The 14,633-nt window shown below is 38.8% G+C and overlaps 1 protein-coding gene across 2 annotated transcripts in view; it reads right to left on the reverse strand.

The window, feature by feature from the left end:
- Positions 1-6,738, reverse strand: part of rnf38 (ring finger protein 38) — a 30,332-nt gene extending 23,594 nt beyond the window's left edge. Inside the window, exons 1-2 of one of the 2 annotated variants that reach the window (XM_028462005.1) lie at positions 6,607-6,738; positions 4,655-5,374 (exon numbers count right to left, since the gene is read on the reverse strand). In XM_028462005.1, coding sequence (XP_028317806.1) covers positions 4,655-5,267 — 613 coding nt within the window. In that variant the 5' untranslated portion in view covers positions 5,268-5,374; positions 6,607-6,738. Of the gene's footprint in view, positions 1-4,654; positions 5,375-6,121; positions 6,263-6,606 lie in introns of those variants that run through there. The other variant, XM_028462024.1, reaches the window with a different exon arrangement.
- Between the last annotated feature and the right edge of the window lie 7,895 nt (positions 6,739-14,633).

The following is a 14,633-nucleotide window of genomic DNA, read 5'->3' on the forward strand; positions in this document are numbered from 1 at the left end:
ATGTGATTGAGAAAGAACACACAGAGATCAGGGTGGGATATGAACATCCACACAGGATGTTTTGTACACTTGACTAGTTTACCTACAAGGTAAGGTTTGCGTTTGTGAGTCGTGTTCAAGTTTGTTTTTTTCTGTTTAACCAAATCTTCACAAAATACACAGGTTTGGTTCTCTTTTGGTCCAATTCATAAACAATACAACAAATTGAAATACACATAAAAACGTAGGACTGAATCTGTTCGCAAACAGAAATAAAAAGAGCAAGTAACTGACTGAAGATTGCAGGATATCATTGGCCACGTTTACATGGGAGCTTTAATTCCTCTTTAATTCAGAATAAAAGTTAAATCCTCTTTAAACTGACCTTGTACACACTTAATTCAGAGAGCAAAATTAATTCTGAATTAAACCAAATTAAGTGGCTGTTTTATTCTGGATTAAATAATTCCCCGGTCTTGTAAACGTTTAATTCCACTTTAAGTTAATTCCGGTCATTCTGCGCATGCTCGACCAGTCGCGATTATGCGCGGTGATGACATAATCCAAGATGGCCACACCGGACTAGAGTTGAGACCATTTATTTAATAAGAGCCTTAGAAGACATGGATATAATGAAAAGAGTGGATGGACAGAAGCAGAAACATGCGGACATTCACACGGACTTAATACACACACAAATGGACACCGGGACAGGCTATATCGGACGAGTGATAGTAAAACCCGGAGACGGAGTAAATGTGTCCCCATACTGCTGCACAGGCTGTAATATCACCAAGTGTATCATTGTACCAGTTGTTAAAGCTACTATCTTTAGCAGGGAGCAAATATTTATTCCTGGTTATTGTTTTCCTGAGTTTTCCTGGCCTTTTTTTACCGGTGATTAATTCTTATCTCCTTCTGATGCGCGGACCAAAGTGAAACAGTATGTTATTATGCAGTTGCTGTATTCAAAACTACAATCAAAATAAAAGTGAAAAAAGGTCTTATGTGGTCTTCTATGTTGTAGCCAACAATTAAAGGTTTGTTGTGTGTACATCGCGTTCACCCCCTGTCCAATCAGAGCTCTTACCAACCCCTAGACGTAAAGCTGAATTCAATAAAGCCAAATAAACCTGTTTTTCATGTAAACATCTATTCCGAATTACTATTTCAATGTAAACACGTAGCAGAACACTTTGATTCCGAATAATTTAATCCGGAATAACTAATTCCGAATTAAAAAACATCATGTAACCATGTCTTTCATGCCCAATGAAGATGTCTCGCATGGGAAGAGTGGATGAAGCATCCCTCCCTTCCTCCCAATGAAGAAGGCACTTCCAGAATCAGAAGCTTCAATATTTATTAGGCATGAAGGAGGCTTGAGAAGAGGTGCACACAGAGGTCTGACTAACAAGCTGCGTCACTCTTTTTTATAAAGCCAATATTCAACTATCAGGAAAGAGTTTAATTAATAAACCCCTCGAAAAAAGATAAAATCATTTTGAGTTTAAAAAAAAACATTTTTCTGGATGGCTGATTTCTTATGTGCAGTGTGTCTGCAATTTAATTAGATTTAGTGGAATTTTACAATACAAGTACAATGGGTGAAAAAAGTTTCAGACTCTGAAATTCAGATTAGGGCGTGAAATATCACTTGAGGCTCCAAGAATAGCAAGAACACTACACAGATTGTTTAAGAAACCCTAAAATCAATTGGTTCCACAAAAAACGGCCTACAGCAAAATATCAGGGGTTAATTTTGGTACCACGGATCCTAATGATTTATGATCAACTCATTCCTACACATTAACAATACTAAAGTATTAAAAAAAAACTATTATTTGGGTGGTGTTTAGCTCAGTGGGTAGAGCACCCGCCCCATGTACAGAGGCTATAGTTCCTCACCTGCAGCGGGTCCAGGTTCGATTCCCGGCCTGGGACCCTTTCCTGCGTGTCATTCCCTGCTCTCTCTGACCCCTTTCCTGTCAAGCAACTGTCATATAAAGGCCACTAGAGCCAAAAAAATCCTTTAAAAAAAAAAAAAAAAAAACTATTATTTGCATTTGGCAGTGATGATCTGAAATGTTTCACCATCATCATTTAGAACAGCAAAGCTTTATGGGTTAAACTTCTGTCCACAAATGGGAACTTTCAGAGTTTCTGGCCAGTCTTGCCCAACTCAATAAAGCAGACTGATATTAATGAGCTTACATGAGTTATTTTGACAGACTGAACATAGATTACAATGGCTCAATACCCAATAACATGAGCTACTGATAATAGCTGCACGACAACGTGGAGTACTTATTTCATTTAGATTAGGGCTGGGATAAACGGTTATTTTTTAAACGATTAATCTAACGATTATTTTTTTTGATGCATCGATTAATCTGACGATTCATTTTTCCAGTTCGATTCGATTCAATTATTTCCCCAAAAATTGACTAACAGTAATTTATATATGTTGATTTTCATATCTAAAATGAAAAAAAAAAAAAACACATTCCCCTTTTTTGTCCAAACAGGTAATGCTCAGTTTGTGTATAGTTAGGCATGCAAACACCTTTAGCTCTAAGCCGTCTGTACAGTATTTAAATGTAATAGCTAGCTACTGAATCAGTTTGCTGATCAGGGTAGGAAAAGTACAGGTTTTATTTTACTGAAAATTATCTCCTATTATCTGAATACTTGATTAATATAACAGTAAAAAAAAATTCAAACCAAAAAAAAGGCTATCAACATTGTTACTTTGCAGGACATTAGTTTCCATTTGTTTGTGTGTGTGTTTGTGTGTGTGTGTGTGTGTGTGTGTGTGTGTGTGTGTGTGTGTGTGTGTGTGTGTGTGTGTGTGTGTGTGTGTGTGTGTGTGTGAGACACAGGTAACAAAGAATCTATTTAAATCGATGTAACAATCCAATTTTCAAAGTAAACCATTTTTTCTTATACAAATACAACTGGATTAATCTTCTGGACAATACTGCCCCAATTTCACACCCCCGAAGTGAGTGCATTTATTTCAATTGGGGAAAACCTTCCTACAGCCTTAAAAAGTGCAGTGAACAGATGGTGAAAGCCACGTTACCCCATTACCCATTAGTAAGGCTCCCCATTCTGAGCGAGATCTTGCAACTGTAAACAGAACTGAAGAATCCTCCTGGACGAGAGGTGAGACTTCTCACAGCAAGTCTTACTTTGACAGAGCTACTATAATTAACACGAGCAGGACAAATGAGAACCTTTACAGACAACTGTTAACCAGGCCACTATTGTCCTGGTAATAATGTAACACACTGTTTTGTTAAGTTAATGAGTGTTATTTCCTTTGCTCCACCGAACATGACAATGTGTGGTGGTGGTGTTGTTGTGTTCTCTCATATATTTGTAAGTGGGAAGAACAGCACAGTAATAAAATATAGCATATAAACATAGCCTTCGCATCAAATAATTTATATGCATGCAATACATTGGTAGCTCACAAACTCAAATTTAAATGTTTATGGAGGATTTTTTGTTCATTTTTCTCTCCAAGTTGCAAAAAAGGCAAGGAATTTGATTAGAGTATGTTCTCATTCAATTTGTTGTAAATGGCAAACATTACCCATACAGTCAGTCAAAGCAGGTGAATTTTTCATTGTATCGTTTAAATTTTTCTATTATTTTATTTTGATTCACTTCTCTGATTGACTGCCTAAGTGAAGGATGCTAATCTGCTGCTAACCTGAGATTGTCAAAATGTTAGAGGTGACAATTAAGTGTGTATAAATTTAGCTGTCTCTTTTACACTATGTACAACTACTGGTGTGAAATATGTAATGGAAATACCAGATTATAAAATTTGTCAGTTAGTTGCTAATTAAAACATATGGCAATGAAATATTTATGTCAACAGTTTTAACTAAAAATCTAACAACATAAATTATCGCTGCAACAATTTCTCGAGGTCCTCTAATACCTCGAGCAGCAAAGCAATCGATAATTTTTTCTTTGCCTTGTTTATCTACGAAAAATATATATATATATAGTTTTTTTTCTGTTTTGTTTTTTTTTAACATACCTGCACATGACACATGACATGTTTTGGCTGGAATTAATAACTGATCAGTCTTATTTTCTGTTGTATATTAAAATTGTAGCTTCAATTAAGCAAGAATGTATATTTTATCCATAATCAATGGAATAATTGATACTCTTCCCAAAATATTGGATAGCTGCACTACTAGAGTAAACAGTCACTTTGAGTTATGTTCCAACAATATTTGTGCATCTGAGTAAAAGTAGACATGGTTGACTAACACACAACAGTTGCACTCAACACCGCAGACAGATTGCTGTTGTTCATTACCTACTGTATGTGCTGCTGCACATCCACATTTAGAGCTCAGTGGCAAGCGCATAAAAACAGCCCCAACTAATTAAAATACATCAGATGTGTTCATGCATGCACAGTCATGTGAATGTGAACCCTTTGGCGATACCTCTGCTGTTTTTTCTCTTTTTAAAGGTTCCAAAACACTTCTCTCTATTCAAAAGTAGAGATGGAAAAAACTTCAAAGTAAAACAAATGTGCGGCTTTTTGTCTGCTCCACTTTAACCCACACACAGTGTAACACACACACACACTCATACATACACACGCACACACTCAGTGGGGATGACAAGTGGCAACGTTTACCTGCAGTTGGGATACAGCGCGTTTCAGGAACGGAGGACAGCCGCTGGATGCGGGGGGCGGTGGTGCCTCCTGGGGCTCTTTGCTGGTTCTCCGAGAGGCTGATGTGAGCTCCGAGCGGTGTGCACCCGGCACCGTGCTGCTGCTGCTGTGGGTGTAGATGTTGTTGCTGCTGCTGCTGCTGGTGATGGTTAGAAACCATAACTCCACTGCTGATTATTCCATTTCCATTCCCTATACCATAATGTTGGTAATATCCAGACCGAGAGCGAGATCGAGTCCTTGGGGGCTCCATGGCCATTTGGCTGTGGTGGTGGTGATAGTGGGGGTGGAATGGATGGAGCAGGAAAGAGGAGGACGCTGCTGGGGACTGCGGCGGAGAGCTGTTGGTGGATCCGGGCTGTACAAAGCCCCTTGCACCACTCGGGGTGTAACTAAAGCCCCCTGGTCCTCTGCCCCCCTCTGTGTCCCTGTACTCTGTGCGCTCTGCCGACTCCGCCGCCCCCGCCTCCTCAAATAAATCAGCCCCTTTGGGGACAGGCTCCGGGGTGGAGGGCAGCCGGGGGCAAACTCTGGGCTCCTGAATCGTTGGCTGTCCAGCGGCTGCGATTGGCATTTCCTTTTGGGACGGGAAGGGGGGGTAGCTTCCTTAGGTTCTTTTTTTTTTTCTTTTTCTTCTTTGCGTTTGTCCTGGTTTCCTCTACCAGTGGATTGTTTTTACGACTGTTTCAAAATGCAAAGTAAATAGGTTATTACAGTGTTAATATCAAAGTATCCACTTTACACAATTGCTGTACTGCTTTTATAATTTATAAGATTATTAGATAAAACTTTCCTTTAGTAAACCAACTTAATGTATAGATCCATACATGTTTTTTTTAAGTTTGTTTTAAAGATGTTTATCCTTTTGCCCAAAAAGAATTCACTTCTTTACACAAGTCTAGTCACTCTACCATTTAACACCTACATGAAACCTTCACAAAGTAAAATAAAACTTTAACTTTTGTTAAACCAACTTGCATAGACCCATATATGGTTGTTTTTTTAAAGATGTTTACCCTTTTGACCAAAAGGTTTTCACTTCTACATATAAGTCCAGTCGTTTTACCATTTATCATATTTGCATAAAACCTTGACAAAGTGAACTAAACCTTTAACTTTTGTAAAACAAACTTATTTTGGTAAACCAACTTCACTTCATATATAGATCCATACATTTATTTATTTTTTTAAGGTATTTTCCCCAAAAGATTTTCACTTCTTCACACAAGTCAAGTCACTTTACTATTCATTATACTTAAATGAAACCTTCACAAAGTGAAATTTCTCTCTATTTTAAACGTTTTCCGTCCTCTTGTGTGTTAAACTGGTTTGCCTCGGGGCTCACTTCACAACAACCAGCTATAGTTCCCTTTGCTTACGGTAAGCTAACACTACTGAGCACCCAACCCATGAGCAAAGACCACTTACGCTGTTGTTTCAAACCGAAAAACACGTGTTGTCCCTTCGATTACAAAAAAAATTAAAAAAAATTGTGGTTAAGTTTGGCTCGTACGAGTGGGTTTGAAGCGACTTTAAGCCTTATTTAAACTTGTTTAACCAGTCTGCGTAACGCCGCTCGCTAGCTTGACGAGCCCAAACCAACCCCTCCTCCTTCTTCTTCTCCTTCTTCTTCTCCTTCAGGGGGAAAAAAAAAGCCTCCCACGCTACGAATCTTTTTAAAACCTCTTCACTGAGAGTCAGAACATAAATATCCTTAATGGAAAAACTTATTTCGTGTGATTTCAGTCAGCCGAGAAGAGCCATTCGCACAACCAACGAAGAAGAACGCAGTTGAGCCAACTAAAAAGTGTGGAAATTACAAAGAAACCTCCTCCATTGGTGAGATTAACGAAAACAAATCAGTCAACCGTTGAATTCTGGGTTAGTACTCTACCTTAAAAGCTTTAACGTACCTTGAGAGAGCTATCCGAGTGTGTACTGCTGCTTGGGGTCTGTCGACGGTATTGTGAGTGTGTGTGAAGCTTAGCTCCGTGTCAGCGTGAAATGTGACAGACCATCAGCGATCCAGGCAGACCAGCCAGACCTCACTAATCAATCCCAGAAATCAACATATGTCTGTAGCCGCTTCTCACGCTCATTAATCTTCATCCACTTAGCTTAATCAAAAAACAAAAAAACAAAAGACAAGTAATAGATTTATCTTGACGTAACTTTTTCAATAATGTGTTTACATTGGCCCGGAAAAAAACCTTTCTAACTCGGGGATTGACTACTTTAGTTTGGGAAATCAGAACCCGTGGAGGCAGGCTAAAAGGGGGCTTTAAATTATTTATTTACAAATGCCAAGCCTCCCATTGCAGCTCTTTCATCTGAAGCCAAAACTTCACTTTCAAAACAAGCGCCACGTTTGAAAAAGTTCATCTTAAAATGACAAAAGAATAAAAGAAAATATGTAAAATAAATAATTAATTTAAATCCTGCTTTATTATTTCACATGTGTACGAATAAAGAAACAAAATACAGTTCCCCTACTTATTATTATTAACCTGTTGCAGCAAATATAAAGAACATAAATGTGCACAAGTCATTTTGGTCTTCAATCTAGATAAAAATGTAGGTTCAATTTGGTTGAATTTGGAAGAACTAAAATTCAGTGATCTCATCTCATAATGTGAACATGAATAAAACAGTTCCTGGGTGTAAAATTAATTGAGTTTAATGTTATTTTCATGATCAAGAAAGAAACAATTAAAACGAAAGCTTGTCTCATTTTAGTTTTTTGTGTTTTTTGTGTAAACAAACAAAGGCAAAACATCCGAAATATTTTATAAAAATGTAAACATGGTAAACATGTGTGATAAATATCCCACAACTAAAAAAATGTATGCGTAATGTATACTACAATATATCCCTACACTATAATCCAAAAATAAAATACAATCAACAATTTTAGTAATGTCTTTTAAAAATGAAAAGAAATGCACAGTGTTCTTCTCCATTTTTACTGATATTCTTCAAATTAGAAAAACACATTCCTTCAAAAGGGCCGTATTTAAACAAAATGTTAATAACATTGATAAAATGCTAAACACTATACATTTTTATCTGAAAAATAGTGTTAAATCTAAAATTTGAACATTAATTTTAAGAGGCAACATATTTCAATAATTTTCTGTTAAATAACTGTATTTTTCAGAATGAGAAAAAAAAAACATCGGAAGTAATTGCTGCAAATAATGTGTAAAATTGAAGCTTTTCAAGTGTGTGTAGGTGTGAGGGTGCAATGGTGTGAATGATGGCATGGGTGTATGAGAGAATCGGTTTGTGATTTCTGTCCATCCTCACCACACACACACACACACACACACACACACACACACACACACACACACACACACACACACACACACACACACACACACACACACACACACACACACACACAGATATCCTCAGCCTGTCTTGCCAAACACTATTCCCTTGGTCTTATCCTCTCATTTCACACACGCTCAAAGGCAACTCATCAACACACACATATCCAATATACAAACCACACACACACACACACAAACACACACACACACTCCCCTTCCCTACTTTGATGATATGCAAATATCCCTCCCTCCCTCTCTCTCATAAGCAGCAAGGTTCCACAGTACACACACAAACACACACACACACACACACACACATACATACAGAGACGCACTACACATGCACACGCATCACACACACAGGCTAATGCTCTGTGGCAGCGTCCACAGACAGGCGGGGAGGATCAATTTTTCACCCAGTGTGCTACCGATATTTATAAGATAAGGCCACAGAAGATAGATAGGAAAAGAAGGAAGAAGCTGAGAGGAGAAGAGGTATCAGGAGAGATGGAGATGAGGGTGTAATGAAGAAGAAGAAGAAGAAGAAGAAAGGATGACCAAAAGAAAAGGTGTGAGAGGAGAGATTGAGGCACATAGAGAAGAACCATGGAGCTCTTACGGGTATGAGGGAGGATGAGCATGGGTGAGAAAGTAAAGAGGGTGGGGAGGTCTCATGGGTGTGTGGGAGGGAGGGTGGAGGCAGGATGAGTAAGTGGGTTAGGGGTGGTAGAAAAAAGGGGGGATGGGGTGGAGAGAGGGCTCTGGGGGATGGGATTGGGAATGGATCGGGTGGTGAGGGGAACCGTGGATGGTGTGTGAGCACTAAAGATGGGGGGGGGTTATATTGCTGATGTGCTTTCTTATTGGTTTGTTCAAAAGCTGGGGGAGGGGCAGCCACAAACCATCCTCTCACCAGCTGTAGGGAACAGCAGAGAAACAAAGAGAGGGGCTGATATGTGTTTTAATGTTGACGTTGGGCTCTAATTGGATTCCTGCTCGAGTGGCGGAATGAATGGAAAACTTCACATGGAAATGAAGACAGTTGCAGATTAGACAGGCTTTGTTTGAATTGCAGAAATCGGTAAAACTCAAGGGGTTCTCCATTCCTATTTGACTCACCATGAGAAGTAAACTGCAAGTGCTTTTTCTTAAACGAGGGCTCCTACGTTAAAGTCGAGGTTTCGTTCATTCAGACAAGATTTTTTAAGAAATGTTCATCCCCCGACATGTTTCGATGATCAACTGCCAGTCTTTGTCAGAGGAGTTCTGTTGATCGCCTTTGATGGTTCCTTTGAAGTTTCACTTGACTTCCACGTAATAGTTCTAGCGAGATTCAATTTGTCTTCTTTTTGAACAGTATGTTAAATTAGGGTTTTGTTTAGTCAGACAAGGTTTTTCAGGACATTTTTGTCTCCCAACATGTTTCAACTGTTCAACTGCCAGTCTTTGTCAGAGGGCTCTAACACTCGATTTCCACTGGATGCGTAACGACTCCGTTCTGTCTCTGATGCATAATCTGCAGTTCGTCAATCCCCACGGCCTTCATCTGTGATGCATAACCTTTGCGGCAAGGACGTGAATTACGAGATCTCGCTAACTCATGGGTATTTGTGCAATATAGTAAGTTTTAGTCAGTACAAAGAGAAACATACGGGCAGTTTGCGTATGTTGACTCTAGTGGTCAACAGTTTTCATAACAGTATTCCCAAATTAATTTGTATTTTTTTTTATATATATAAAACAGTTTTCTGCTGCTTTGATTCTACCATATTACTGTTAGTTAGATCTTTTTTTTTTTTTTTTGTTTTTTTTACCTCAGGTGTGTAGTATAAGTGGTCCCAAACTTTTGAGGCTTTAGGTTGGTTCTTCTTCTTTTGCAATTCGTCTTCACAATGTAAATGGTGAAGCGACACTGCGCCCAGCAGTTCATAAATGGTACTGCAGCAAAAATGAAGCAGAAAGCGGACATTTTATCATGAATTTACTATATTAAACAACGCGTCCACACAAAATTTTATGTAGTCAACATTATCAACTATGTTGCTAATCCTTTTTGGATTATTGTATATGTTACACATATTGTAGTTGGTGCAAATCTCAAGATGGCCTATGAATTAAATTCTACTTTTTGTTTTGCCTCCCGCTGGCAAGAATCTCATCCTCCGCCTATGCATACAAACAGCTCATTTTATCCTTCTAGAGGAGCAGAAGGATATCAAAGTGGTCCTGTCCTGTAAATCTTTCGCTTTTGTGGATATTATTGTGATTCAAATATGGATAAGTGCAATGTTTATTTGTGAAATACGATCCACTGCCGCCCTGTCCAGGATGTAGCCCCACCTAGCGCATGAAGAAAGCTGGAGATAGGCACCAAGAGACCCCCTCCACCCTGAAAAAGAGCAAGCGGGTGGGAGAATGGATGGAAATATGACCCGCCTTGAATGCAGAGTATTTTAAAATAAACTGGATATTTTATTCTGTGTCTGCGCACTACTTCTTGTCCCGCACAGGCTTATCTTTGCTGAATTTATGCAGCTTTGCTCCGGCGTCCGGCAAAAATCGAATGTCTGCGGTGGCAATTGGCGCATTGACTTTAATGGAAACCTATCAGCTTCGTTGCTGGAAGGTTGAAAGAAGATTTGCAAAACAGTTGCGCGTCCATCCAATTGGGTATAACCCCCAATTTCCACTGGAAATGAACATTTCTGTTGAGTTCTACTTCCATGACTCATCATCTTTTTGGTATATATCTTCAGTGCCAGCATTGAATAATGTTTCTATATCATAATAACAACAACTGAGGAAGCCTTTTACTCTTCAAACAAAGGAGCCATTGCAAAATGTAGGCGAGTGAGGTAATCATAAACGAGTCCTTATGCATTCAAAGAAACGTTAAATAGAAAGATTTTCCCGCATTAGAGGAGGAATACCATTCCAACACACACAAGACGGCAGACTGGATGCCATGTGTTTGTGGAGCCCAGCTGAACCCTGCTTGCTAAACCAGTCCGCTGACGGTGACAGACTGTCAGGCTGGGAAATAGAGAGTGTGGTGTGTGTGTGTGTGTGTGTGTGTGTGTGTGTGTGTGTGTGTGTGTGTGTGTGTGTGTGTGTGTGTGTGTGCGTGTGCAAGCAAGTGTGGGTTTCTATGTATGTGTATGTAGAGAACAAGACAAGAAAGAAAGGAAAATGAGACAAAGAGGCAGGCTGACCATCAAAGACGACCACAGAAAGAAGTAAAAGAGAGGAGACGGGGTAGAGGGAAACACAGAAGAAGAAGGAGATGAGTGTATGCTGGAGTCGTGCAAGGAGAATGAGAGAAAGGGCGAGAGCTCAAGCTTTCTGTGGCTAAGCCAGACTGGAGCGGTGGGACTTGGCTGGCTGTGGCCCCTTTGGCTTCGCTATTAAAGCAAGGGAGGAAAAAAAAAAAAATCACAGTCAAAAAATGAGAAGGGCAACAAGCTATGCCAAGAATGCACAGGCAAGAAGCAACACATTGGGTTTGTTCCTTCTGCCTCATGCCTTTCTGTTTCCCAAGCAGAGCTTAACAATAGGTGGGACTAAGCCTGAGAACCAATAACTAAAACTGTTAGACATATGTTCCCCTGATGCAAGCTGATTATATTAAATTCATAATAATCACACCATTGAATCTAGAATATATATAATCATTTCTTGTGCTCCTATTTTTTTACCTTCCCACAACTGAAAAGTCAATGGATTTGCTTCTATAGTAATTTCTCAGTGTAAAGACTTATCAACCACGCAAACAGATTTATTAGCAACTTGGTTTTTATTTAGTGTCCTTCGATTAAATCTCATTGCAGGAGGCTGTTTATAGTCAATATTTTCATGATGATATGCTCTCTGTAACCATGTTATTACACAATTGTATTGATTTAAGAGCTTTAATGCAAAATACGAGCTACGTTATGTATAATCAGTTGCTATAGAGGATAGACTCATGCAAGCAAGACAAAGTCTACTTGGTTTTCCTATTGGTCATTGTTTAAATTCAAGATCTGGTAAACAAGAAAGAGAATTGTGATTAGGCATTAGCTATTCAGTTGTTTTTTCCTAAGAAAAAAAAAAAAACCTTGACTTCCTGAAAAACACTATCAAAAGCAAGAATTTTAACGTTACGTTATGCAGTCTGCTGTTCAGCTGAAAAGTATCACCATCAGCTTCCAGTTCTCACCGCCTTAGACCTTTAATTGGTCTCTGAACTGCCTTTCCTCTCCAACCCATGTATTTTTCAGGATACTGGGAAATTTCCTCTGAGATTTTGGTTCTCCTTGGCCTGAAGGTGACCCCCGATTCCTTTGGACTTATTGACTGCATATCTATATGGCAATCTTCCATGTATCCACATCACAGAGTGCTTCTAGTGAATGGCAATCTGGTGACTTGATGCTGTTTGAGTACAGTGTATTCATTGTCATGAAGCCATCTTCATTTTATTCAAGCTGTAGGACTTATTGGGTTAATGAAGAGGAAATGCCCTATTGTATAAGGTTTACAAATATACTGTTAACTCAATAATTTTAGGAATTGAATTTCTAACATGACAAAATGTGATTAATTAGTTTTATAAAAATGCATATGCAACAATTTAGGAGACGATCAGTGCCCCATCCTCTACGTCAGTGTTTCTCGATGGCACTACAGGTGGTACTTGAAAGAAAGAAAGTGTCAAATTAACAAACAAAAACATTTTTTATTTTTATTTTTAGTTAAAAATGATAATCATAATAATGATCATGAAATTATCTTGACAAGAACATGAACTGAAAAAACAAGGGTCAGGCTTGGTCCCGTAGCAGGTGTGAGATGACCAGAAATGATAAAAAATATGAAAATATATTCATTCAAGAGGCACTAGAATACTGTTTCATTCTACTTATTGACACTGGGATACTTTCAAATGTGTGTTAACACTTATTTATTCTATCATTATGCTCTATAGTTTTTTTTTTCTTCATAGAATTTTGAGCAAAATGTTGAAGTTGGACAAATGGGGTACTAAAAAGTTTAAGAACCATTGCTCTATGACATATGGACATGCCACTATATGATACAAAGAAACTCCAAAACTAGGATTTCAGCTGTTGTTGAAGTAGCTCAAAGTTCTGAGTGAGTTTCATTTAAGATTTTTGCTTTAGTGAAGCTGTCTACAACCTGCTTTTTTTCAGTGAATCTGCAACATTTGGTGATGCTGTACATCTGATATCATGACATCTCCGCCTTCTCTAGAATTTCTCTCACGTTGGTTAAACTAACTTCTTTTTTTAATGCAGGATTGATACATAATAATTGTTAACCTTTTAATACAATCTTCTAACCTTGATCTCCACGCTGCAAAATCATCTGGAAAGGCAACTAGAGAATGACTTTTCACAATCCTTTAGTTGTGAGGCTTCCCGTTCCAACAAGCAGGGAGGGACATGGCTTAAGGCTGAATACCTTGTGTGCTCAGAGATTATATTCTTCATATCTTGGTTTTCATTGCATTTAGTTGAGTTCAGGCTATTTACTGGACATTGTCCTCAAGACTTATTCCGTCAAACAGGCATGTTCAGCTGCAGGAACACTGGAATTTTCTTGATATTATTTTGGAGATGGTGGTGCATGGAAGTTCCAGCAGACCAGCTGTGTCTAAAACAGTTTTGACTGCTATGTATTGAAAAGAATTTGAACCGTCTTTCTGACCCACTTACAGAGATTCTTATCTGCCTTCAACAGACCATATCTGCCTAGTTCAGTCTGCAGATAACTCATTTGTGGTAAAGAGCAATTGAACAACTACTCAATGTTGTGACTGTTCATACTGCAGTTAGATCAGAACAATTGGGGCCTACTTTAATTTACCCAAGTCAGTGTAGGACTCCGACGAGTCAGACTTCCACACGTTTCAGTTTAGAGACAAACATTTTGCTACAATACATGTTTTTGCAAGATGGCTGTAACAAGATTAAATTCACAAATGCTCAGGGAGTCCATATAAATATCACTCAGAAAGGCCTGGTGTGATTTGAATCCAAGTCTTTGCTTTTTCGTAATTTATACATAAGGCTGACATTAGTGTCATTATCTGTCGTTAGCATGAATAAGATGTCATGAAGGCTGTCATTAGGTGTTGTTTGCTAAATTAGGACACCTTTTGCTAAATGATGACACCTTTGGACCTATGTTGGCATTTTTGGGGTTAGATGTATGGATCTAGTGGGATTAGGTAGGGTTAGGGTTAGGGTTAGGGTTAGGTAGGGTTAGGGGTTAGGTAGGGTTAGGGTTAGGGTTTAGTATAGGGGTTAGGGGTTAGGGTAACAAAAGGTTAGGGTTAGGGTAACGAACGACACTTAATGACAGCTTTTATGACACCTTATTCATGCTAATGACAGGTGTCATATCATAATAATGATAGCGTAATGTAAACCTTGATGTATAAAACTTCAAGTAAAGAGTTACCCAGAGCTCCAACAGAGTTCAACAGTCTTACAGTCCTCCTGAGGGGAGGGGAATAAAGTGTTGGTGCTCCAGGTGAGGTCATCACTTCGGTGGAAAACCAAGAACTTGAAGCAAGGGATCACTTCCTAAAGCCAACGACC

Source organism: Gouania willdenowi, chromosome 1, assembly GCF_900634775.1.
Source record: "Gouania willdenowi chromosome 1, fGouWil2.1, whole genome shotgun sequence".
NCBI lineage: Eukaryota > Metazoa > Chordata > Actinopteri > Blenniiformes > Gobiesocidae > Gouania > Gouania willdenowi.